Source organism: Salmo salar, chromosome 11 (assembly GCF_965601325.2).
Source record: "Salmo salar chromosome 11, fSalSal1, whole genome shotgun sequence".
NCBI lineage: Eukaryota > Metazoa > Chordata > Actinopteri > Salmoniformes > Salmonidae > Salmo > Salmo salar.
The window spans coordinates 110457654-110483526 of record NC_138301.1 but is presented as its reverse complement, the minus strand read 5'-3'; the positions used below and the strand labels follow the sequence as shown (position 1 = coordinate 110483526).

The 25873-nt window shown below is 39.8% G+C and overlaps 2 protein-coding genes and 1 non-coding gene across 4 annotated transcripts; 2 read left to right on the top strand and 1 right to left on the bottom strand.

Moving 5' to 3' along the window:
- Window positions 1-235: 235 nt before the first annotated feature.
- On the bottom strand, window positions 236-6068 carry LOC106563690 (cytokine receptor common subunit gamma). Its single transcript, XM_014129493.3, has 8 exons — window positions 5877-6068; window positions 4824-4917; window positions 2833-2999; window positions 2533-2669; window positions 2224-2395; window positions 2026-2125; window positions 1800-1869; window positions 236-1675 (listed from the first exon to the last, which is right to left on the bottom strand). The coding sequence occupies exons 1-8, from the start codon at window positions 5974-5976 to the stop codon at window positions 1454-1456; spliced, it is 1062 nt and encodes a 353-aa protein (XP_013984968.3). The 5' UTR covers window positions 5977-6068; the 3' UTR covers window positions 236-1453.
- An 8-nt stretch (window positions 6069-6076) lies between these two features.
- hif1al2 (hypoxia inducible factor 1 subunit alpha, like 2) lies at window positions 6077-24077 on the top strand. 2 transcript variants are annotated; one of them, XM_045690116.2, is made up of 14 exons: window positions 6077-6231; window positions 8809-9089; window positions 10267-10351; window positions 16454-16704; window positions 16801-16940; window positions 20352-20436; window positions 20523-20620; window positions 20881-21056; window positions 21165-21271; window positions 21371-21518; window positions 22185-22345; window positions 22442-22521; window positions 22630-22889; window positions 23367-24077. In XM_045690116.2, the coding sequence occupies exons 4-14, from the start codon at window positions 16698-16700 to the stop codon at window positions 23935-23937; spliced, it is 1833 nt and encodes a 610-aa protein (XP_045546072.2). In that variant the 5' UTR covers window positions 6077-6231; window positions 8809-9089; window positions 10267-10351; window positions 16454-16697; the 3' UTR covers window positions 23938-24077. The 2 variants fall into 2 exon arrangements, with proteins under 2 accessions (XP_045546072.2, XP_013984964.3); XM_014129489.3 differs by lacking the exons at window positions 6077-6231; window positions 8809-9089 and having other exon boundaries at window positions 9512-10351.
- A 652-nt stretch (window positions 24078-24729) lies between these two features.
- On the top strand, window positions 24730-24811 carry trnas-gcu (transfer RNA serine (anticodon GCU)). Its single transcript has one exon. It is a non-coding gene; the product is annotated as a tRNA-Ser (tRNA).
- Window positions 24812-25873: the final 1062 nt, after the last annotated feature.

Here is a 25873-nt window from a genome sequence, read left to right as displayed (position 1 = left end):
TCTTAAAAACCAATGAGGAGATGGGAGAGGTGGGACTTGCAGCGCATCAAGTGTCACAAATAGAACCAAGTTCTATTTTATCGCCCGGCTACGCAGACACTCATTGACTCGCGCGAGCAGTGTGGGTTCAATGATTGAATAACATGTATGTGTAAAATTATTTTGCAAAGCTCGCGCACGCGACAAGAGCGGTGTGGTCAGCATGTTACTCAAGAAAGCAAAAAAAGAGACCATGTTTGTCTGCAGCTTTATTATCTCAATGACTATGTTATTTTTTTTTTACATTGTTTGCAAACTGATATGACTCAAAACAGGTGGGGCATCTGCACTGAATGACAGGTCACCACTGGTAGGATTACAGGATATCATGCAACATTAGGAGGCAACGTTTATCATATGTATTTCAGAGGAAATAGGCAAACAGCCTATAGTAATTTTTATAGCAGTAGCCCCCGCTTGGAAACAAAATTTAAAGAAAATAATATTACAATCAGATTTTAAAAAACAGATTAAAATATACCTTATGGAACAGCGGGGACTGTGAAGACATATACACAAAGGTACAGACACACGCATACAAGCGCTAGCACACGCTCTCTCCACACACGTACATTGTAATATTGTTGTATGGTGATATTATACATTTTGTATTGTAGATATGCAGCGGTGTAATAATGTTGTATGATGTACTGTTTTATCTTTTGTACTACTTTATCTTTTGTTTTATATGTAATGTAAGTGCCTTAATGTGTTTGGACCCCAGGAAGAGCAGTGGGTATCCCTAATAAATGTAAATACAAGCTAGTATAAGATACCATTTTAATAAAAGTATAGGCTAATATTCAACATGTCAGATGCTCACTCTATTCCAACGAGATACAGTGTGCAATAGTACAATTTCAATTTCACAAGGGATTGTTCATAATATTAAAACTGTCAGCTGAACACAATCAATTCCAACCATGTTTAACCCTGTGCCCATCTTTTCAGCTGCTAAGATCATTTTTTCATTAGCTTGTATATGCTATAGATATCATTTTTTTTATATGACATTATTAGAAACATTTTAGACATGCACGCTAAGTAGCCTAGCTCATAACGCTACTATATTGTATGTGGTCAGTTTGTGTAATTAACAGCTTTTTTTCTTGCAATAGAAGGAGGGTATGCCATTATTGCAATGTTCAGTGCATTTTACGTTTTATTCTCTCTCAAAAATCGATGCATTTTAAAATCTTTCAAGTGGTTGAACATCAAACAAAAATGCTTGCATTTCTTACAGATTGGGTGCCGTAATATTAAGGATGTTCATATGTTAAAATTCGAAAACAAATATGATAGAAACTCCCTTTAGCCCTTGCATACACCAATCTAATACATATTATCAATGAGGGGGAGCAAGCAAGTGCACACCTAGGGGAGAAGGGTAATTAGAATGCAGCCTTTGTAAGTCTCACTCAATACCAGCTTGTTCATTTTCACTTGTGACAGGAAAAGTGGAAGCTGAGGAGGAGCATGTGGAGAGGCAATCTGACTGGTCTGTTAGGATGGAGAAGTTGCTCTCAGATTCACTGACACTGCCAGTTTGGGGAACCAGACTGTACTCACGAACAGGACAGGCAAGCTCAGTGAAGTTAGGCTGGAAGCACATGGCTTTGGAGATGGGAAGCCAGGCCTTTAAAGGTAAAGGTTACATGTAATATGTGAGATATAAGATGGGATTTACACTGTAGATAACAGTAATAGAGAAACAAAGATTATAATGAAGTGCAATGCATGGGACCAGGGATAAATATTACCTCTACATTGTCATCTAGGTTCTTGCCTGGATTAGGCACAATGGGGATGAGGATGAATCTCAGTCGTTCTCTACAAAGAGAGAGGTTCAGTTCAGAATCAGAGTATCACTTTTTTTCAGAGGAAGAATGGAGGAGACTTTGATTTTTTATAATGTAAACTATACCCCTTGATTTTAGTCTTTATTAGGGGCCTAAGTGTGGTGTTAACTTCTGTTGGCAAACCCACCTTTCCCTGTAGACCAGCATGCAGGCCAATATCAAGAGTGTCATGGTACCCACTAATGACAGCACTGGCTTCCACACAGACATTGAGCTGCCAGATATGTCTAGGCCAAAGAGAAAAGTTGACATGACAAAGTCCTGACAGAAGTCTGAGCACAACTTTATAACCATAAAGCAAAGCAGAGATTTTGTATGTATTTACCTGTGATGTTATTTCCATTCATGGAATCCCATTGAATGGGCTGACTCCATTCACTCCAGAAGTTGGACTCGCCACACATGTTGTTTACTCGTGCTCTCACTTGAAACTCATATCGACTGCTCTTTAAGGGGAAAGCCACAGCATACTTCTGTTCCTTGCTTGGAGTAGATGTCTGAAGAAAGGAACAAAGAGAGAGTGGAGGAGAGAGAGAGTTTTTTCAAACATTTGTCCAGTATTTTGTTGAAAAATGACCAGTAGGCTACAGTGTCCAAACAGTGGTCCAACTCCTGAGTCCTGACCCATGCCCACCTTCCACTTGTCGCTGTTTATTCTGTAGCGAACTTCACTCTCAATGCAGGCGGTTTTCTTGCTGTTGTTCCAGTACAGATTCAGCTCTGGGTCTTTGTTCATCTCAACTGACAGGTTGACAGGCGGGTAAAGCTTCACTAGAAAAAGCGTTAAGGAGGGTCAAATGTTAACGACACATCAAATGAAGATTGAAATAGGAAAAACACACGTTAAAAAGCCTAAAGTAAGATGACTATTGCTCTTCATGTTACATGCTGTTCTGTATGTAGGGTTCTGATTTGATTGAGAAAAAGAACATACCCATGCTTTTCAGGTTATGCATCTGCACATAACTGTTGTTCTGATGGACCAGCTTGGTTGTCAGTGTTCTAAACCTGTCAGACTTGTCATAGGACAGTCTACATCCCACAGCATAACTCTTCTCCTGGAGATATGTTGTGCACTCCTCCATATTCCCTTTGATGAACCTAAACACATACCATGTGAAAATGATGGATGAGAATTAGTACCAAAGTACGGATATTCAAGATTTGACAGAGATACACTCCCCTCCATATGTATTCTGATAGTGAAGCAATTATACATGTTTTGGGCTCTATACTCCAATATTTTGGATTTGAGATGTTTCCTATGAGGCAACAGTACAGAATGTCAATTTTTATTCAAGGGGATTTTCAAACATAATGTATGTATTTTACAGTTTAGAAATGAAAGCATTTTATGTATCGAGTCCCCATATTTGAAGAAGTCATAAGTATTTGGGTAAATGAACTTAAGCATTATAGTAGTCAAAGTGACTGTACAAACGTTTTGGTTGTTTTGAGGTATATTTGGCCTACTAGCAACTGAATGGTGAATGATGACTGGAGTCATTTTCTTTCTGTGATAAGATGTTTCTGAACACTTCTAAATGAATCCTGATAATGCCATGATTAAGAAAATAAATCATGAATAGTGATGAGTGAGAAGGTTATAGAAGCTACAAAACATACTAACCTCTCACCATTACCAATAACAAGGGAGGTAAGCATTTTTTAGGGGGTATGAGCTTTGTGCCTCTACCTTTCTCACTCATCATTATTCAGGATTCATGATTATCCATAATCATCATAGTATCCACATTAATGTAGAAGTGTTCGGAAACATCTTCTATTCTTAATTACAATAAAAGTTACTCCAAAATGACATAATACATTATTCACCATTCAGTTCTTATTGGGCTAAATATAATACGAAATACAACCAAAACAAAATGAAAATGCATTCAACGAGTTTGTAGAGTTACAAGGTTGATGTGGTCATTGAGTGCTAGGAATATGAGACCAAATACTGAACTTCTGACTACTTTAATACACTCCAATTGAATTTGTCCAAATTTCTTCAAATGGGGGTACTAGATACATGTAACGACCAAAATAAAGGAAACACCAACATAAAGTGTCTTAATAGGGCATTGGGCCATCACGAGCCAGAACAACTTTAATGCACCTCGGCATAGATTCTACAAGTATCTAGAACTCTATTGGAGGGATGTGGCAACATTCTTCCACGAGAAATTCCATCATTTGGTGTTTTGTTGATGGTGGTAGAAAACACTGTCTCATTTGCCACTTCAGAATTTCCTATAAGTGTTCAATTGGATTGAGGTCTGGTGACTGAGATGGCCATGAAATATGGTTTACATTGTTTTCATGCTCATCAAACCATTCAGTGACTTGTGCCCTGTGGATGAGGGTATTTTCATCATATTGGGGCATAACCATGGTAGCCAAAATAATGGTCAAAATAATGCCCTGCCCAGCATTTTATACATGATCCTAAGCATGATGGGATGTTAATTGCTTAATTAACTCAGGAACCACACCTGTGTGGAAGTACCTGCTTTCAATATACTTTGTATCCCTCATTTACTCATGTGTTTTAATTATTTTGGCAGTTACCTGTACATAAAGTGTTCATTTGTAAATGGTAAAAAAAAAGATACAGTATGAACATACCCTCAAATAAAATGTGTAATTCTGTACTGTCACCTCATATGAAACATTTGTTCTAAAATAAAAAATGCTGGAGTTTAGAGCCACATTTAAAATGGTAGCTTCACTGTCCACAAATACATATGGTAAGGAGTGTAATAACAATAATATATGAATTCATATAGAGTCTCAAAGTACCTTTCATTGTATGGGGAAAACTCACTCACCTCAACCACCACCAATGTGTGGCACCACATCACAGTGATGCACGGCAAGCATTTTGGACAAAGACCTCAACACCCATCACATTGCACTAACCTGTTGCTGAAAAAGGTGAAGTTGACCTCTGGGATCCTCTGTTCACTCCAGATGCAGTTGACATAATCCAGATTAATGATCAGGCAGTTTACATCTGGAAAAAAAGGAACAGAAATTGAAAATCTGTTTCTAATATGACACCGAATCCTTTAAAGGGGAGCTGTGGTATGATATCAAGATGAGTTGCATAATTACATTGGATGTTTACAGTTTTTTAAGAGACAAATCAGATAACATATGTTAAGGGTCTATACCTTCATGCATATCATGACTAGAGTACTTTTCCACCATCACATTGAATTAAATGAATCATTTTATCAGTATGTGAATGTATGAGACAAGATGGATGGCCATGTTACAGGAAACCACAAAGTAGTTGACGTCAATCTCAGACTAGCAGGGGACTTTTGGTGTCGCAGCAGCAATAGAAATGGCACATTGTGTTTCTAGGAAGTTATGTAATAGTTTGATCAAGTAAATTGCTATAATACCTGGTATAAAGTGTAATTTGTTTATTATTTGATGACTCCCAAAGAAACAGAAGGGTAATTAAATTGGCATTATGTAATTACATTACATACCATGTAAGTCGATGTACATCAATTCAATAAATATAGTTCAACCAAAAACTTGAGTTTTTGAAATGTAACGGTTATATTTCCTGAACATAGAATACTATATGTCATAGTCTAAAACAATTATTAATATCTGGGGGGGAAAAAAATATATATATATATTTTGCTGACACACTTATGTAAACATTGAAGAATAATTCAAGACAAATGTCAACTGAGCGGAAACCATCCATCAACATGAGAGTACACGATCAAATTATCAGAAGACAATCTAAACCTCACTGTCTTATTAACACGTAACATGTAAAAATGATCATAAATCCTCCAAAGATTCTCCAAGATTAAAAACAGTATCAAAAGTTGAGGGCACATTGGCCGGATGTGTTGCCGTAGCACAAGGTCTTAAACAAGTTGAATAAATTAACATTAAAATAAATGGCACAGGTGTAGCATCATTATTCCAACAAGACAATCTTACTGGGGGTGGAGTGAGCCTCATATCCTTGGAGAAAGATGAGGAGAAACAACCAGCTTCCAACCATCTTCATGTCAAAATGGATGACAGTGGCAATGAACATAACTAGCTATACGCTAATGTATTTGTGTATAGCTGCTCAGTGACTTCCTCTTTTATCTTCCTCTTTTTTCACTTTTTTTTAAAACAGCCATGGTAGGTGTGTTACATTTCCTGTTCCACTGGCCACGTCCTTAAATCTATGAAAAACACAGAAAAACAAACTACAGAAAAGAACATTGCCGGGGGATTGTACAGACCATTATTAATCTACAACTATAAAGTAAATGAACTATGCACATTCATTAACAGCCAATAGGTAAGCGATAAACACAGAAGCTTTGTACATAATTAGATTATAAATAACACTTAATCCAATGTTTGTTAACAATCAAAAGTTAGTAAAAACAAACATTTAGTATAGTATATCCTTTTGAATTTAAAGTAGGCTGTCTATAAATATGCATTGTGGTGATACTTGCACATTCATCTTCTGCACATCTACCATTCCAGTGTTTAATTGCTATATTGTAATTACTTCGCAACCATGGCCTATTTATTGCCTTAACTTACCTAATTTGCACACACTGTATATAGACTTTGTTTTCTTTTCTACTGTATTATTGACTGTATGTTTTGTTTATTCCATGTGTAACTCTGTGTTGTTGTATGTGTCGAATTGCTATGCTTTATCTTGGCCAGGTCGCAGTTGTAAATGAGAACTTGTTCTCAACTAGCCTACCTGGTTAAATAAAGGTGAAATAAATAAAAACTGATTAACTTGAAGCAAATGAGAAGTTCCTGTGTAAAAAACAAAATATATGTACATTTTTTTAAAGTTCCAGTTAGTGTCAGTTTCACTACTTAAGCTTCAATTAAGTTGTCAGAATTCATCAGCTACATCATCTGTCTTTTTTCTGCTGAAAAAGGGTACAGGCACCAGAAGGAAGTCTGTGGTAGGGCTTTGACACGGAAACATGCAGGTGTAGGATCTTAATGCGGTGACCCTGTTGTTGCAAGAACATTTCCTGCACTTCAGAAAAGGCTAACTTGTTGTGTATTCAAGGTTTAAAAAGGGTTCTAAAGTTTGTAATTTCCACTTTAACATTTCAGACTTTATTTGCTCTAACAATAATGTATCAAACCCTACACAAATGTACATTTTTATAATCCACACAATAATTCAAATTTCCTGTTGCTGCAGGATTAAACTCCTCAAATTAAGATCCTACATCTGTAGACCACAATTTAATCAGACCATACTATCTTGAGCTAGTGTGATAAAATGTCATGCAGAGACACAAAGCTGGTGAACTATAGTGTATACTGTAGTGTTGCTTTTATAAAGATTGACATACAGTACATTATGTTCTTTGCAGCATTTTCCTGATAACTTTTCATCATTTGTTGTATTTTCCCTGTATCACATTGCAGACTACAACGCCTCCTTTCTTGATTCTATTTTCACAATGTAATAAAAACTCTCAAAAGAGCATCCATAAACAGGAAATGACCCAAAATCAACTCTTGAACCACACCTTGACCACCCAAGTCTCTGATCTACACTCTTAGAAAAAAAGGGTTCCAAAAGGGTTCTTCCAGCTGTCTCCATATGAGAGCCCTTTCGGTTCCAGGTAGAACCCTTTTGGGTTCCATGTAGAACCCTTTGTGGAAAGGATTTTTACATGGAACCCAAAAGGGCTCGTCGAAGGTGTATCCTATGGGGACAGCGGAATAACGTTTTTAGGTTCTAGATAGCACCTTTTTTTTTCTAAGAGTGCACCTCCAATTCTCCTCAGCTGGAATTTGATGCTCTCCTACTCCCTACCTCATTCATCCCACTCACTGGTACAGTTGACATCACGTCAGTATGGAGGACAACATGCCTTCAGGGTCTTCAAATATACTCTTTTAAACACAGGTTTGCTCAAATATACTCTTTTAAACACAGGTTTGCCTGCTCATGAAGTGGTCGTTCTTTTCTCTCTCTCATGATGACAGTAGGTATTTTTGTCATAGATGACTGCCTTTTCCATGGGTTACTTTCTGCCTAGGAACATTCCGTTGTGTTGCTTTCTGTTAGCTAGTTGTTGGATGCTGATAAGAGAGAACCGTGACTGGTAGCCCTCAGACTGGTCCCTAGGTGACTTGTTATAGAAGCGAGGGTGGCACGATACCCATCCGTCATGCCGTTTCTGTGTTTATTCCGGGCCTGGGCGGTTATGGCGCCAGGCGATTTTGCAGTGTGGGGCATCACGTCCTCCCATCCTACAAACACTGCATCAGCTCCAGATGCCAATAACTTTACATGGCCAACCAGTGGATGACCCGAGCATGGTCTGTGACCAGTGCAATAGGTCAGTACCTGTTGTAACAGCTTTAGCACCTCAGGCCTATGAGCTGTAGAGCTGTTTTACCCCTCATAATTTATTCTGCTGCTCTCATTAGTTGAAGGCATATTGTTCAAGTGGTCCTACCAGCTTGATTGGCTTCCCTTGTCCCCAGGCTATTGACATATTTCTTACTCTTGTCTAAGACTCATGCCCTTGCATTCAGTGTATGGAATCACCTACAAGTATCAGGGGTCCAGTCTCAATAAAAGAGATCCGGCTTTATGGGTTGTGCACCACGTTGGACGGAAACTGAGGCATGCTAACCAAGCTGACCACAGGAAGACACTCTCCATTAATCACCACTACCTGACATCTTTTTGGAATGGTAGAAAGCCGAGCTTCCAACTGCCTCTGCACACTGCCGCAGATTGACAGAGAAAGACAGCGACAGAAATGCAGTAGTTCTCTGGATGCGGAATAGAGATGGATGGAGACGTCTATGTTCTATATTTTATGTTCTATATTCTATGTTCTTTATATGACTACTTCACTTGTCCCTGCAGATTTCTGGATAACCAGGGTACACTCATAATGGACCCATCTGGACTTACATTGTACTTCACGGTATATCCCAAGGATAATGAACAGTTTCAAGACGTGATGAAATAAGCAGAAGAAAGGAAAGAAAGAACAGATGGAGATGGCTTATTTAATCACTGCCTTTATCAAAACCTGTTGTACGGGATGAGACTGAAGTGCTCCTCCTTGATCATGAAGCATCCAGTGTGAGAAGAGACTCCATTCAGTGGACAACCAAAGAAAAAGAAAGTGGAAAGCAGCTTGTGTATGTATTACATCTGTCAAATTGAGTATTGATTTAAACAACTTAGAGATGACAGCCTTGTATAAATTGGCCACTTTTATGAAACCTTTTTGAGCCATTGTATCTACTAACAGGGCCGTAGTTTATCCCTTTGGAATAAATTCTGTTTTAACAAGTTGATTGGATATAAAGGAAAGACACTGTAACAGCCCTTGATGTCTAGTGGTCTGTGTTAATTATATAAGTGTGTCTTTTTTATAGTATGCTTAAGCAATAAGGCACGAGGAAGTGTGGTATATGGCTAATATAACACAGCTAAGGACTGTTCTTACGCGCAACGTGGAGTGCCTGGATACAGCCCTCAGCCGTGCTATATTGGCCATTAACCACAAACACCCGAGATGCCTTATTGCTATTATAAACGGGTTACCAACATAATTAGAGCAGTAAAAATAAATGTTTTGTCATATTTGTGGTATTCGGTCTGATATACCACGGCTGTCAGCCAATCAGCATTCATGGCTCGAACCAGCCAGTTTATAATGTTTACTTAGTATGTGTTTACTTCACTTGCACAACCTTAGGCAGATAATGTGTATGTCTGTGCCCTTGTGTGTGGGGTGGGTGGAGGAAGTGTTTACAGCATAAGGCATGCAACTGGCGCCACAGTTTAGGACCAGGAATCCTGCCAGATATCCTGCTAAATGTTTTTAACACACAAAAATTAGGGTTGGTCAATGTCTGTGCCAACTTTACCCTACTCCATCACCTCATGGCTAAGACAACATTTCAAAGAAAATACCATTAAGCAAGTTAGTATTTAGTTTTAGATTTCACTTTAAGAAAGGATAAACATCTACTTCACGATACAATCCACTAATGTATTGATAAATGCTACCATGTTCATTTCTTCTACTCTAACACATTTGGTAAATGGTCATTAACTGATAGTTCTGTGCCCAAAGGAGATTGTTTGTAAACAAAGTGGATGAGAGACCCTCCCTGGTGGGAGGTGGCATGTCCAAAAGAGGAGGAGTCTCAGGAGAAAGATGAATGACTTGCCACTGGACATTGGTTCAGGAACCTGTTCTAGTTCAACCTCCAAAAGTACAAGTGGGACGAAATGCTTGTTGACCGCATGACTGGCATGTGTCTGTGATTACTAGCAAGTGTCCATTCATAATGTTTCCTCATTTAGGAAATTCTCTGGAAGATGCTTGTGATCAAAAGCTCCATAAAACAAAGAGACAGAAGGACAGAATTAATGGCCAGAAGAGAAGCAGGTGAGTTACTTCTCTAATGAATTACTCTAATAAACAAAAACAAACACCACTTTACTAAGGTTTTTATTTTAGACATGGGAAAGTCAGGAGTGGATTTAGCACTAACTGATCACTAACTGACAAAACATAGTGTATTTGCATTAGAAATGTACAGGATTGTTTTGATCATATACTGTCAGGTCCATAATTATTGGCACCCTTGATGGGGCTATTTTGCTTCTACTGGTCCTGTGGCCCTTGTTAAGGTCAACAGCATCATGAACATTACCAAGTACCCAGACATTTTATACCACAACCTGGTTGCCTCTGCCAGGAGGCTGACTATTGGCAGCAAGACAATAACCCCAAGCACACATCAAATTCACAAAGAAATGGTTAATTGACCACAAAATCAACATTTTGAAATGGCTACCTCAGTCTCCAGACTTGATTACTTGTTAAACAAAACCTCTTTCTCTGAGCAGCTTTATTAGTATAAAATAAGATAATTCCCCCTTTTTTTGTTTCATACAATATAGCTCAGTATTTGTATTATTTCGTTATTTAATTTTATACTTTACTTTTTTCCCCTCATCTTTATCAAGGGTGCCAATAATTATGGACCTGACTGTATATGATCAAAACAATCCTGTACATTTCTAATGCACTTCAGGACATTTTGCAAGAGTAAACTATACCAGATATGCTACAGCGTAGTAGTTAGTTGCTGTATCTCTGGAAGCAGACAACCAAGACTGGTTGTGATAAGCTAGCATGACGTAGCTGTGATGTTGTTGCCTCCCATGGCTGAAAGTCGCCCTTTATCTCCTCAGGAGGTTCACACTCTTAGCTTCGCTCTGGCAAAGAGATATCAGTGATTTGGGCTTGATAACTATAGAATGTATGTCATGGAAACTGTAGTGTTATGTAAACATCCCCTCATTGTTTTTGTTTCTCCCTAGCAGGGGTTGGAAACAATTATTTTCCAATAATTTTGTTGTGAACAGAACCACTTTTTTCTTTTGTTTCGTTCCACTGTTCCGACCAGCAAAATAAAGTTCTGAACCGGTTCGAACCCCAAAAATGTACCGTTTTATATTGTTCCTTTCTGAACCTGTGAAATCTACAGTTTTTACATTTAGCTCATTAAATGACTTCACCAATCAGTGCGGACAGAGCAAGCAACCTAGGTGTTTACATGCGTGATGGACAGACAAGTGTAGCCTAACTATTGACGCAAGATGCGACTGAAATTTTGTGGGTAGGGAAAGAGCGTGAGAGGGTTGTTTGAGGAGGCTTGAAGCGCTGGGCATCTTACGTCATGCATTATCTGAATAACGTCCACAGAATTATACCTAGGAGGAGCGGCTTCTGTGTAGGAACTTTTGTCCTTTGAGCTAGCTAGATAACTAACAAGCGTGAGCTAGCTAGCTCATACATTTGTGTGAGTGCAGAGGGGCACCAGAATTAAAAACATGTCTTACCTTTTTCTAGTTAATAAATCCAAGGTGAAACGGGATAAATACTAGAGGTCGACCGATTATGATTTTTCAACGCCGATCCCGATGCCGATTATTGGAGGGCCAAAAAAGGGTCGATGCCGATTAATCGGTCGATTTTTTAAAATGTATTTATTTGTAATAATGACAATTACAACAATACTGAATGAACACTTATTTTAACTAAATATAATACATCAACAAAATCAATTTAGCCTCAAATAAATAAGGAGACATGTTCAATTTGATTTAAATAATGCAAAAACAAAGTGTTGGAGAAGAAAGTAAAAGTGCAATATGTGCCATGTAAAAAAGCTAACGTTTAAGTTCCTTGCTCAGAACATGAGAACATATGAAAGCTGGTGGTTCCTTTTAACATGAGTCTTCAATATTCCCAGGTAAGATGTTTTAGGTTGTAGTTATTATAGGAATTATAGGACTATTTCTCTCTATACGATTTGTATTTCATATACCTTTGACTATTGGATGTTCTTATAGGCACTTTAGTATTGCCAGTGTAACAGTATAGCTTCCGTCCCTCTCCTCGCTCCTACCTGGGCTCGAACCAGGAACACATCGACAACAGCCACCCTCGGAGCAGCGTTACCCATGTAGAGGAAGGGAAAAAACTACTCCAAGTCTCAGAGCGAGTGACGTTTGAAATGCTATTAGCGTGCACCCGGCTAACTAGCTAGCCATTTCACATCGGTTACACCAACCTCATCTTGGGAGTTGATAGGCTTGAAGTCATAAACAGCGCAATGCATTGCGAAGGGCTGCTGGCAAAACGCACGAAAGTGCTGTTTGAATGAATGCTTACGAGCCTGCTGCTGCCTACCACCGCTCAGTCAGACTGCTCTATCAAATCATAGACTTAATTATAACATAATAACACACAGAAACACGAGCCTTAGGTCATTAATATGGTCGAATCCGGAAACTATCATCTCGAAAACATAACGTTATTCCTGTTACATTGCACAACCTTCAGTGTCATGTCATAATTATGTAAAATTCTGACAAATTACCCAAAGTGTTGCATATACCCTGACTGCGTGCAATGAACGCAAAATGACACAATTCCACCTGGTTAATATTGCCTGCTAACCTGAATTTCATTTAGCTAAATATGCAGGTTTAAAAATATATACTTCTGTGTATTGATTTTAATAAAGGCATTGATGTTTATGGTTAGGTACAGTCGTGCAACGATTGTGCTTTTTTCGCAAATGCGCTTTTGTTAAATCATCCCCGTTTGGCGAAGTCGGCTGTCTTTGTTAGGAAGAAATAGTCTTCACAGTTCGCAACGATTTTAAGAAAGGCATTGATGTTTATGGTTGGAGCAATGTGTACCTAAGCGATTATATGCAACGCAGGACAGGCTAGATAAACTAGTAATATCATCAACCATGTGTAGTTAACTAGTGATTATGATTGACTGATTGTTTTTTATAAGATAAGTTTAATGCTAGCTAGCAACTTACCTTAGCTTCTTACTGCATTCGCGTAACAGGCAGGCTCTTCGTGGAGTGCAATGTAAAGCAGGTAGTTAGAGCGTTGGACTAGTTAACCGTAAGGTTGCAAGATTGAATCCCTGAGCTGACAAGGTAAAAATCTGTCATTCTGCCCCTGAACAAGGGAGTTAACCCACCGTTCCTAGGCCGTCGTTGAAAATGAGAATGTGTTCTTAACTGACTTGCCTAGTTAAATAAAGGTCTAAAAAAATATATATAAAAAAATAAAAATCTGCCAAATCGGCGTCCAAAAATACCGATTTCCGATTGGTATGAAAACTTGAAATCGGCCCTAATTAATCGGCCATTCCGATTAATCGGTCGACCTCTAATAAATACGCCTATATTATCCATAACTAGCAGTGAAGAAGTTAATCCATGAATCTCTAGCTAATTAAAAATATCCCTCCCTATCTTCTGAGGGGGGAGGAGCCTTCCCCTCCCCCCTTCATCTGCAGGAACCTCTCATATTGCTTCTATTCACCAATTTCTAAGTAGGACAGGCGGGAGGCGGAGCCGCTCCAGTACAGTAGGTGGTGTTAGTGCACAATAACATTAGATGCCAGCCACTGATAAACCACACAGAAGAAGGGGCGGTGGCGACAACGGTAGCTAGCTAGCCATACACCGGTAAACAGTGTCCTTCGCCCCCACCCGTCGGGAATTGTTCTCGCACATTCTGTTAACGATGGCAGGTGTTCGGCAGGCGGGAGCAAAAGACACTGTGTGCTAGCTAGTCCTAAGGAGGACTCCGGTACACAGCAGGTGGGAGGCACACCGTTTCACTAACTATCAAGCTAGCTTGTCTTGAGGTATCGAGGTATTGCATCTATAATTTAGCCCAAACAACTACCTCTTCCCCTACTGTATTTATTTATTTAGCTCCTTTGCACCCCATTATTTCTATTTCTACTTTGCACTTTCTTTCACTACAAATCTACCATTCCAGTGTTTTACTTGCTATATTGTATTTACTTTGCCACCATGGCTTTTTTTGCCTTTACCTCCCCTCATTTGCTCACATTGTATAAAGACTTATTTTTCTACTGTATTATTGACTGTATGTTTGTTTTACTCCATGTGTAACTCTGTGTTGTTGTATGTGTCGAACTGCTTTGCTTTATCTTGGCCAGGTCACAATTGTAAATGAGAACTTGTTCTCAACTTGCCTACCTGGTTAAATAAAGGTGAAATAAAAATAAATAAAAAATAAAACTTCTCATAAGAATGTATCTTCTTCAGGATTGCTCTGTCTTTGGCCAGCTTCTCCATGAAATCCTGGCAGGGGAGGTTGAAGTTTGTCCTTCACAATAAGCATAGGAACAGTGAACCTATTTCTTGCTGCTGTCCATATATCATTCATTCCGTTTCTTGGAAAGAGCCATTGTACCTCTTCGGTCTGCTCTTCTTACTCTCTTAAGTTTTTCTTCTGCTACAATCTTTCTCCTCTTTAACTTTCCACCTCACTCTTATACACTCTCCTCACTTCACTCTTTTTACTCCCTTAATTTTCCTTCTCCTTCCTCTCTAATATTTAATAATAAATAGTACACTATTAGATAAAATACTTTGGTTAACAGATTCCCATTGCTTGCCTCATTTTTGTGTTTTATCTAAAAAACATTGGTTGGAATAATAAATTGTCAGGCTATCTCTCTTTCACTCTTCTTCCTATCCAGTCCTCCTCCTCTCCACTAACAGAAAACATTATGCTAATGTTATCCATGAAAATGTCAAAATATATTTTCACACTACATATTATAATGCCAAATCATTAAAATTGTAATCTACAAATAAATATTCTCATAATTAATTGTGCATTCATTTAATATAATCATATTTTCAAAATAGCCCGTCCACTACATGTTTACATGTGAACTTTTTTTAACCTAGCTACCATGACAGTAGCTAGCTAACCTAGCTAGATAACTTAGTCGACATAGCTAATGTTAGCTAACATAACCTATTTAAAACCTTATAGATCAGATCATCTATCTATACTTGATACTTGCTAGCTTCTGGCCGAGTTTTCCACAGCAGTTTTCTCTAAAACTAGTGAGAGCAAGTAGTTAGTAAAAGAAGAGTGAATGAAGCTGCTATAGCGAGCAGCCTCCTCTGCTGGACGAAACAAGCACAACGCGATTGAGAAGTCAACTGGTAGGCTCTGCTGCCCGGTCTTTCTTGCCACGTAAAATATTATTTCACTTTGCAGTCTGTTTTTAATGCACTGTTAAAAACGGGGACATTTCCGGGGACAGGCCACCAAAAACGGGGACTGTCCCCGGAAAACGGGGACGTCTGGTCACCCTATCACCTAGAAGTACTATTGGTAATGTGTTAACAGCCAATGTGTATTATATGACTATTGCCTCCTGTTTAAGTTTATTGCAATGATGTTTGTTTTTTATTATAATTATTAGGTGGAGGTTGCTAGCTACGGTGGTATCTTTAACCTAGCCTAGATTTTAGCCAGCTGCTCTACAGTGCAAGCTAGCTTAACTTGTTATAAATTTAGAGAAACAATTGAGGAAAAAGTAACTAAACAAAATCTGTTTCATTATTACCGGAAACAATATATTTATCCTGTCTTGAATGAACAGATCATATTTTGCAATCTTCAACAACAACAAAAAAGTGATCTCTGACAAGAGACAGGCTCTCCTCCAGCTTGAATTACAAACTACACTTTTCAGTCGCGGGGCAAGACTCCGTGAAGATTAAAGATTAAATATGTCACGTAAACGGGGCATAAGTTTCTGAGTGACAGAGTGAGGGCTTTGCATAGGAGCTTTGTTGCGTTTTGTTGTGGGACGAGAAAAAAATGCCTGGAATGTAAAAGAAAGCCATTAACCAGTTCCCATGCTTTTAAAAATAATGGTTCAGTTCCAGAACAGTATGGATCACTTTCATTCCAAGTTCTGTTTCTGTTCCTTGAAAAATGTATTTATATTCCAGTTTTCTGTTCTGTTCCCTGAACCTGTTCCAACCCCTGCTTCTTAGGCCCCTTCACTTCCCATCTCTCTCCATAGTTCTCTTTCCACATTCCTCTCAACTGCATAATATTTTCAGAAATGTTCTCTCTTAATGGTATGACACTGCTTGTACCACAGGGTGAGTACGGAGCGGCTGCGGGCCCAGTCCCGTGTTGCAGCTAAGAGCAGGAGGGAGAGAGAGAGCCGTTTGTTTGGGGAGCTGGCAGCATGGCTACCTCTGCCCTCTGGTCTGACTGGCCACATAGACAAGGCTTCTATCGTCAGACTCACACTGGAGTACCTGCGTCTGAGAGCGCTGCTAGACCATCGAGACAATGTCACACCAGAGACCAGGGTCTGCTCTGACACAGTCCACTTCACCATGCACGGTAACAACATTCTGTTGGGCGTTTGAATGACAAGGCTTTTAGAGTGTTCAAGGGTTTAGAAATATAGTAGAAGGCATTGTCCTCTGTGTTATTTAGGCCGATACCCAATGGCTGGGATTTTCTCTGTGGAGACAGTGCTGGAGTCTGCTGTTGGGGGTTTCATGCTCTTGGTGTCTCAGAACGGCCAGGTTATCTTCACTACAAGGGACATAAGGACACACACTGGCATCAACCAGGTACAGTCATATTATACTGAACAAAAATATAAACACAACATGCAACAATTTCAATGATTTTACAGAGTTACAATTCATATAAGGAAATCAGTCAATTTAAATAAATTCATTAGGCCCTAATTTCACATGACTGGGCAGGGGCGTAGAAATGGGTGGGCCTGGGAGGGTATAGGCCCACCCAATCAGAATGAGTTTTTCCCCACAAAAGGGCTTTATTACAGACAGTGGCTTGCCCCCTTTGGCATTTTTCCTATTTTGTTGCCTTACAACCTGGAATTAAAATTGATTTTTGGGAGGTTTGTATCATTAGATTTACACAACATGCCTACCACTTTGAAGATGCTAAATATTTTTTGTGAAACAAACAAGAAACAAGACAAAGAAACAGAAAATGTAAGCGTGCATAACTATTCACTCCCCCCCCCAAAATCAATACTTTGTAGAGCAACCTTTTGCAGCAATACAACTACAAGTCTCTTTGTTACCTCTCTGATTAATGCCCTCCTTGCCTGGTCCGTGAGTTTTGGTGGGCGGCCCTCTCTTGGCAGGTTTGTTGTGGTGCCATATTCTTTCCATTTCTTTTAATAATGGATTTAATGGTGCTCTGTGGGATGTTCAAAGTTTCTGATATTTTTTTATAACCTAACTCTGATCTGTACTTCTCCACAACTTTGTCCCTGACCTGTTTGGTGAGCTCCTTGGTCTTCATGGAGCTCCTTGGTCTTTGTGGTGCTGCTTGCTTGGTGGTGCCCCTTGCTTAGTGGTGTTGCAGACTCTGGGGCCGTTCAGAACAGGTGTATATATAATGAGATCATGTGACAGATTATGTGACACTTAGATTGCACACAGGTGGACTTTATTTAACAGATTAAGTGACTTCTGAAGGTAATTGGTTGCACCAGATCTTATTTAGGGGCTTTATAGCAAAGGGGGTGAATACATATGCACGCACCACTTTTCAGTAAAAAAAAAAAATTGGGGGTAACAAGTTCTTTTTTTAATTTCACTTCACCAATTTGGACTATTTTGTGTACGTCCATTACATGATTTCCAAATAAAAATACATTTAAATTACAGGTGGAAATGCAGCAAAATAGGAAAAATGGCAAGGGGGATGAATACATTTGCAAGGCACTGTACTTCTCAGTTTCATCAGCTGTCCGGGTGGCTGGTCTCAGACGATCCCGCAGGTAAAAAAGCCGGATGTGGAGCTGGCGTCGTTACACGTGGTCTGCGGTTGTGAGGCCGGTTGGATGTACTGCCAAATTCTCTAAAACAGCTTATGGAAGAGTAATGAACATTAAATTCTCTGGCAACATCTCTGGTGGACATTCCTGCAGGCAGCATTCCAATTGCACGCTCCTTCAAAATTGAGACATCTGTGGCATTGTGTTGTGTGACAAAACTGCACATTTTAGAGTGGCCTTTTATTGTCCCCATTACAAGGTGCACCTGTGTAATGATCATGCTGTTTAATCAGCTTCTTGATATGCCACACACGTCAGGTGAATGGATTATCTTGTCAAAGGAGAAATTCTCACTAACAGGGATGTAAACAAATTTGTGCACCAGATTTGAGAGAAATACGTTTTTTGAGCATATGGAACATTTCTGGGATCTTTAATTTCAGTTTATGAAACATGGGACCAACACTTTACATGTTGCGTTTATATTTTTTGTTCAGTATATGAACATACAGTTGAAGTCGGAAGTTTACCTACACTTAGGTTGGAGTCATTAAAACTCGTTTTTCAACCACTCCACAAATTTCTTGTTAACAAACTATAGTTTTGGCAAGTCGGTTAGGACATCTACTTTGTGCATGACACAAGTAATTTTTCCAACAATTGTTTACAGACAGATTATTTCACTTATAATTCACTGTATCACAATTCCAGTGGGTCAGAAGTTTACATACACTAAGTTGGCTGTGCCTTTAAACAGCGTGGAAAATTCCAGAAAATGATGTCATGGCTTTAGAAGCTTCTGATAGGCTAATTGACATAATTTGAGTCAATTGGAGGTGTACCTGTGGATGTATTTCAAGGCCTACCTTCAAACTCAGTGTCTCTTTGCTTGACATCATGGGAAAATCAAAAGAAATCAGCCAAGACCTCAGAAAAAAAATTGTAGACCTCCACAAGTCTGGTTCATCCTTGGGAGCAATTTCCAAACGCCATGGTTCATCTGTACAAAACATAGTACGCAAGTATAAACACCATGGGACCACGCAGCCGTCATACCACTCAGGAAGGAGACGCGTTCTATCACCTAGAGATGAACGTACTTTGGTGCGAAAAGTGCAATTCAATCCCAGAACAACAGCAAAGGACCTTGTGAAGATGCTGGAGGAAACAGGTACAAAAGTATCTATATCCACAGTAAAACGAGTCCTATATCGACATAACCTGATAGGCCGCTCAGCAAGGAAGAAGCCACTGCTCCAAAATCGGCGTAAAAAAGCCAGACTACGGTTTGCAACTTCACATGGGGACAAAGATCGTACTTTTTGGAGAAATGTCCTCTGGTCTGATGAAACAAAAATAGAACTGTTTGGCCATAATGACCATCGTTATGTTTGGAGGCAAAAGGGGGACGCTTGCAAGACGAAGAACACCATCCCAACCGTGAAGCACGGGGGTGGCAGCATCATGTTGTGGGGGTACTTTGCTGCAGGAGGGACTGGTGCACTTCACAAAATGGATGGCATCATGAGGGTGGAAAATTATGTGGATATATTGAAGCAACATCTCAAGACATCAGTCAGGAAGTTAAAGCTTGGTCGCAAATGGGTCTTCCAAATGGACAATGACCCCAATCATACTTCCAAAGTTGTAGCAAAATGACTTAAGGACAACAAAGTCAAGGTATTGGAGTGGCCATCACAAAGCCCTGACCTCCATCCTATAGAACATTTGTGGGCAGAACTGAAAAAGTGTGTGCGAGCAAAGAGGCCTACAAACCTGACTCCGTTACACCAGCTCTGTCATGAGGAATGGGCCAAAATTCACCCAACTTATTGTGGGAAAGTTGTGGAAGGCTACCCAAAACATTTGACCCAAGTTAAACAATTTTAAAAGCAATGCTACCAAATACTAATTGAGTGTATGTAAACTTCTGACCCACTGGGAATGTGATGAAAGAAATAAAAGCTGAAATAAGTTATTCTCTCTACTATTATTCTGACATTTCACATTCTTAAAATAAAGTGGTGATCCTAAGACAATTTTTACTAGGATTAAATGTCAGGAATTGTGAAAAACGGAGTTTAAATGTATTTGGCTAAGGTGTATGTAAACTTCTGACTTCAACTGTATGTTGAGTGTTCATATTGTACTGGAACTGAAGGCAAAATGGATGGATGACAAAAAATATTTTTCGAAACAACAAATTATTTTATTTCACATGTAGATGGATCTGATTGGTAGGAGTCTGTTTGACTTCATGCACCACTGTGACCAGAGGGAAGTCAGAGATATCCTCTCAAAAATGATAGGTAAAGGGGACTTCACATATTTTAAACAAGATATTAGTTAGCAAAGAGGCATATTGTTTATCTTCTGTATCGTGTCTTTCTATCAGCTACTGAGAGACAACAGCAGTGTGACTTCCTCCTTCGTGTGAAGAGCACTCTGACCTCTCAGGGTCGAGCTGTCAACCAAAGACACACATGTTGGAAGGTCAGTACTTCATGCTAGTTTAAAGCAGAGTGTTAACATGTTGAAGGTCAGTACTTCATGCTAGTTTAAAGCAGAGTGTTAACATGTTGAAGGTCAGTACTTCATGCTAGTTTAAAGCAGAGTGTTAACATGTTGAAGGTCAGTACTTCATGCTAGTTTAAAGCAGAGTGTTAACATGTTGAGTTTTATTCTTCTCTGTTGTAGAAATGCACACTTCACTTTCTCTTTTCTCTCTGTCCCTCACACACACACACACACAGGTGATTCACTGCGTTGGGATTAAGAAACAATCTCACCTTCCAGAGTCAGCCTGTCTTGTCCTATTGTGCCGACCCTTACCCATCTCACAATGCATCATCAGGGATGCCAGCTTGAATCACAAGACCTTCCTGAGCGGACATCGCCCGGACATGAGGTTCACCTACTGCCATTCAGGGTACAGTCACTAACTCACTCATCTGGTGACGCTAATGAAACGAGACGAGTAATACAAGCATATTACATAATACTTTTCATACTGTTTTTCATCTGATTTTGTTTCTAGTGTCAAGGAGCTGACTGGATATACAGAAACAGAACTTCTGGGCCAGTCTGTGTATCAGTATTACCACACATCTGACTGCCAGCACATTCACAAAGCACACCAGAGCTGTGAGTTACCTCGAATCATCAGGTGTATATAAATATTGTTAATATCACTAGTATGTTATGGCCATGTTAAATTGATATGTGATCATGTGTCTGGGACAGTGCTCTCTAAGGGACAGGCTACCATAGGCAGGTACCGTCTGCTGCTGAAAGGTGGTGGTTATGTGTGGGCAGAGACAGATGCATCGGTGGTGTACAACAACCAGACTGGGCAGCCCCAAAGTGTTGTCTGCATCAACTACATTCTAAGGTGAGAAGTGATGTCGGGGTCCAATGAAAGCATCTAATGAATGTGTCACAGTTGTCGGTGAAGGAGGACCAAAACGCAGCAGGTAAGTGCAGGCTCATCTTGACGTTTATTTATTTTCAAAATAACAAACCACGAGAATGAACGAACAACCAACAGTCTGGCAAAGCATAGGCTCAACACAGAACAATCACCCACCAATAACAAACACAAACACACCCTCATATATGGGACTCTCAATCAAAGGCAGATAGACAACACCTGCCTTCAACTGAAAGTCCCAACCCCAATTAACCAAACATAGAAACAGACATACTAGACAAATCATAGAATACCTGAAAACCAAACAGTGCCGAAAAACCCCGGAATACTTAAACCAAATGCCCCTTCAACAAAACACACCACCCCGAACCACATAAAACGAATACCCTCTGCCACATCCTGACCAAACTACAATACCAATTAACCTTATACTGGTCAGGACGTGACAGAATGACAACTCTTACCAAGACTGTGTGGATAAGAAGTTGGTTAGACTAGATATCTATTCAGCTGTTTACAAGTAAAATCCCTTGTTCCTTGTGCTACCAAGTTGTATGTACCGTATCTGGTGTAAAGCTATCTTCTCTGTCCTTTTTCCGTTGGCCCTATCTCGTTGTCTCACCACAGTGAGGTGGAGCTATCAGAGATAGTGTTCTCACTGCAGCAAACAGAACCGCTACTGAGGCCCTGTTACTCTGAACTTGAGGTGGGGCCCACCCTGCAGAATGAGGCCTATCCTGCAGCAGAGACAGCTGTTCATCTACGCAACACAAAAATACCAACTCCAGGTCTATCCCTTTAGCTGACGATTATTTGCATCTAACCGAAGAGGTGTTAAGAGACTTGTGGCATTGAATTGTTACGTTCCTCCCAATCTGATCTAGAACACAACAATGAGATCCAAACCTATGAGGGATATGCAGAGCTCAACCTAGAGGATCAAATGAACATGAACTCACTCTCTGTAAGTTGGCATTTCTCTTTGCTCACGGGTAAAACCTGGGCTGAAATTGGTAGCATCAATGGTGGACTTTTTCAATCCCTTTTATAATTGCATATTTCCTCCCTGCAGGAACTATGTGAGCTGGACCTGGACTCATTGGCTCCATACATACCCATGGATGGAGAAGACTTCCTCCTCACTCCAGTTTTAGATGGGATCTTGGCCATGATAGAAGGTCCTGTTCTTCCACTTGGTTTGGAGGGCCATTGTTCCGTGGGGAAGTTCCCTATATCTGCTGGTTCTTTCACCACACATCAAATAAAAACCTTGCAGATAGAGCCCCCTTGTGACTCAAGGGGGTCACATACAGTCAAAGAGTCAGAGTTCGGGTAAGCACCATTGTGTGTGGGCACAAGCTTCTAGTCTCAGTCAATAGGTATAAGCATGTTAAAGGAATAGGTATAAGCAAGTCCTGGTATCGATATTAGCATTTTTGCCGCATCATGTTAAAATCATCTATAAGTGACTTTGTTGAGCTTCACAATCAATTTGAGATACTTTTGGACACGATGCCTGAAAAATGCTAATATCGATACCAGTACTTGGATGGGATTTTTGCCACAAATGCTCAAACTCTGGAAACAGTGCCAGGGAAACTAAACCAAATCATGGATTGCTGTTAAGGTGAAGAAACCATTTTGTCATTTTGTAATTTGGGTGAACTGTTCCTTTAACCGTTCATCAGTGGCATAATTGTTGCTGATTGTTTTCTTTGGATATAGGGACTCATACCATCATATCCTTGTCTCATTGTTTGCCATTTCAGATGTTTCTTGGTCCCTATATAACATCTGCTTTTTCTCCAGGGACCATATGAAGTTAGTCTATAGAGGAGGCAGTGCTGTATTCAAGGAGGGCCCTGACCATGCCGGATTGGAGGGTCTTGTCCCGAACGAACAGTGGAGTGAGAAACACACGTCCTGTAGACATCCACAGGCACTCATGGCTGCTGCTGCTAGGCTGCCTTACCGGACCGTAGAATATTTCCCCATTCACCCACAAGATGGATCCACTTGCTTGTGTGGATCACCATCAAGGCAAGTGTTGTGGAAATACACACAGCAGCCCAAAATCCCAAGCACTGGCCTTCAGCCACCTACCAATCATATAGACGAGATGTCAACATGCCATGTTCCTTTCAGCCTGCCAGTACTGAGCAGGCTGGACTGTGAGGTCACTCTGGGGCCAACCAGCTGTCTGCTTCAGGGGTCAGAGATCACCTCTGTCCTGGACCAGGCCCCCTCCAGATTCTTACACATGACAACATGGGGCATAAATCAGCTCTCCACCCAATATGCCCATCCTTGTTACGCACCCAGATCAGCTATTGAAGTCAGCTCTGGCACATCGACATCGTATGCTGACTGGATAACATGAACTTGATTCTCCCACGAATTGTGCCAATCTCTCCTGAACTAGGCCTATATTGTGACTTTTACTGGCAATTTAACTAACAAACGTGGATGCATAACCTAGTTATTAAATACAGCACTTTATTACAATGATCAATATTAAAACTGTTGTCTTTGTTTTGTTTACTGTACAGTGCCCATACAAGTTACAATCTATTTGAGTTTTTCTTATCCAAGCGGATTCTGCAGGCAAAAACTGCCATATATAGCTAGCTCTGTTATGCAAAGATTCTCTGCTGTTTTAGGCCTATTGCACATCATCCTACCTGGCCTACCAGCTACCATCGACAACAACCTTCAAGATAGGTATTTTTAAGTGAATCTCAGGTCACGAGCTAACATATTTGTGTTAAAAATATATCTCAAAACAAGTTAACGTTTGAATTTACTGAACTTCTTTACAACATTGGCTAGCTAGTTATCAGCTAATGTGAGCTAGCCTTTCAGTCAAAGGTTTTCGCTAGCGGACTAAACCCCACTCCATGGTGAAAGTTTCGGTGAAGGAAGTTTATGATGAAACTTTTTTCACCATGGAGTGGAGTCCGCTACGATCGCACCTGTCTGGGAGATGGGGACTAATCCCACCTCATGTTGTATAAATCCAAAGCAACTAAACGTAGTTTTGGAATGGTACATTCACTACAGTAGTAAACTGGTGCAAATATATCGAAAAGCTAAGCAATGATAGCTAATTATTAACGCACATTAAATTATTTTCTACGGATAAAGATAGATATTTTCCGCAGAGATTCCAACCGACGAGGTGGCCGAGTGGTTAAGGCGATGGACTGCTAATCCATTGTGCTCTGCACGCGTGGGTTCGAATCCCATCCTCGTCGACAAACACCTTTTTCTCCATTAGGCTTACTTTTGCAAGTGTTGCGATTTATCAATTAGTATTTACAAGAATAACGGTGAATTATGAATAATAAGAGTATTTGTATTATAAAGCAAGACAAGTGAAGGCTTTATACAACCTGTTCATATAGTACTCTAAATGCATTTAATGCAGATATCCGTATAACACGGTATTCATAGGAAGTGTTACCAAAATTAGGAAAAATAAGAATATGGATAGGCTGAGTAAAAGTCCTGATGATTGTGTTTGTTTAATCTTAAATGGTTAGAAGAGACACCCACATTTTTTTGTTAGTGAAAGTGATAGAGTTTTTAATCTGTATGTCACAGTAGAAAACATGGAAATATTCATATTTTACAAATGTAGGCCTAGGCCCTAACTGCGTGGGGGCGCTATTACCCAATAAAAGGCAAACAGAGGCAGATTAAACTATTTCTCTTGGTGTTGGGTATAGAGAAATTGTAAAGGACTCTTTTTGTAGCCGCTAAAACAAGCTGACCAGACCTCACGCGCGCGTGCGTCCGCGTGTGCCATCGCGCTTATGTTGATTTTGGCCCCCCACACCAGACCAACTATATTAATTTGGGGACAGGTCGAAAAGCATTCAACATTTATGGCAATTTAGCTAGCTAGCTTGTTGTTGCTAGGTAATTTGTCATGGAATATAAACATTTGGTTGTTATTTTACCTAAAATGCACAAGACAATAAATCCACAGATAAAAGTGTAAAAGTTTGTTTTCTAGTAATCTCTCCTTCTTCAGGCTTCTTCTTTTTTGGACTTCATATGGCAGTTGGAAACCAATTTAAGGTGCATTACCACTATAGACTGGAGTGTGGAGTTTAGTTCATCTTTCAATCACCCACATGGGTATGCTCCTAAAAACCAATGAGGAGATGGGAGAGGCGGGACTTGCATCGCATAATGCATCACAAATAGAACCAAGTTCTATTTTAGCGCCTGGCTACTCAGATGCTCGTTGACTCTGCAAGCAGTGTGGGTGCAATGATTGAATAACATGTATGTGTACATTTCGTTCGTTG

Coding starts and splice junctions, on each gene's coding strand:
- LOC106563690 (XM_014129493.3), bottom strand. CDS start 5,976: ATGTTCATTGCCACTGTCATCCATTTTGACATGAAGATGGTTGGAAGC. Junction 3,000..4,823: donor TTCACCTTTTTCAGCAACAG/GTTAGTGCAATG, acceptor GTATGTGTTTAG/GTTCATCAAAGGGAATATGG. Junction 1,676..1,799: donor ACCTAGATGACAATGTAGAG/GTAATATTTATC, acceptor TTACCTTTAAAG/GCCTGGCTTCCCATCTCCAA.
- hif1al2 (XM_014129489.3), top strand. CDS start 10,251: ATGTTTCCTCATTTAGGAAATTCTCTGGAAGATGCTTGTGATCAAAAG. Junction 10,352..16,453: donor AATGGCCAGAAGAGAAGCAG/GTGAGTTACTTC, acceptor CTTGTACCACAG/GGTGAGTACGGAGCGGCTGC. Junction 21,057..21,164: donor TTCACCTACTGCCATTCAGG/GTACAGTCACTA, acceptor TTTTGTTTCTAG/TGTCAAGGAGCTGACTGGAT.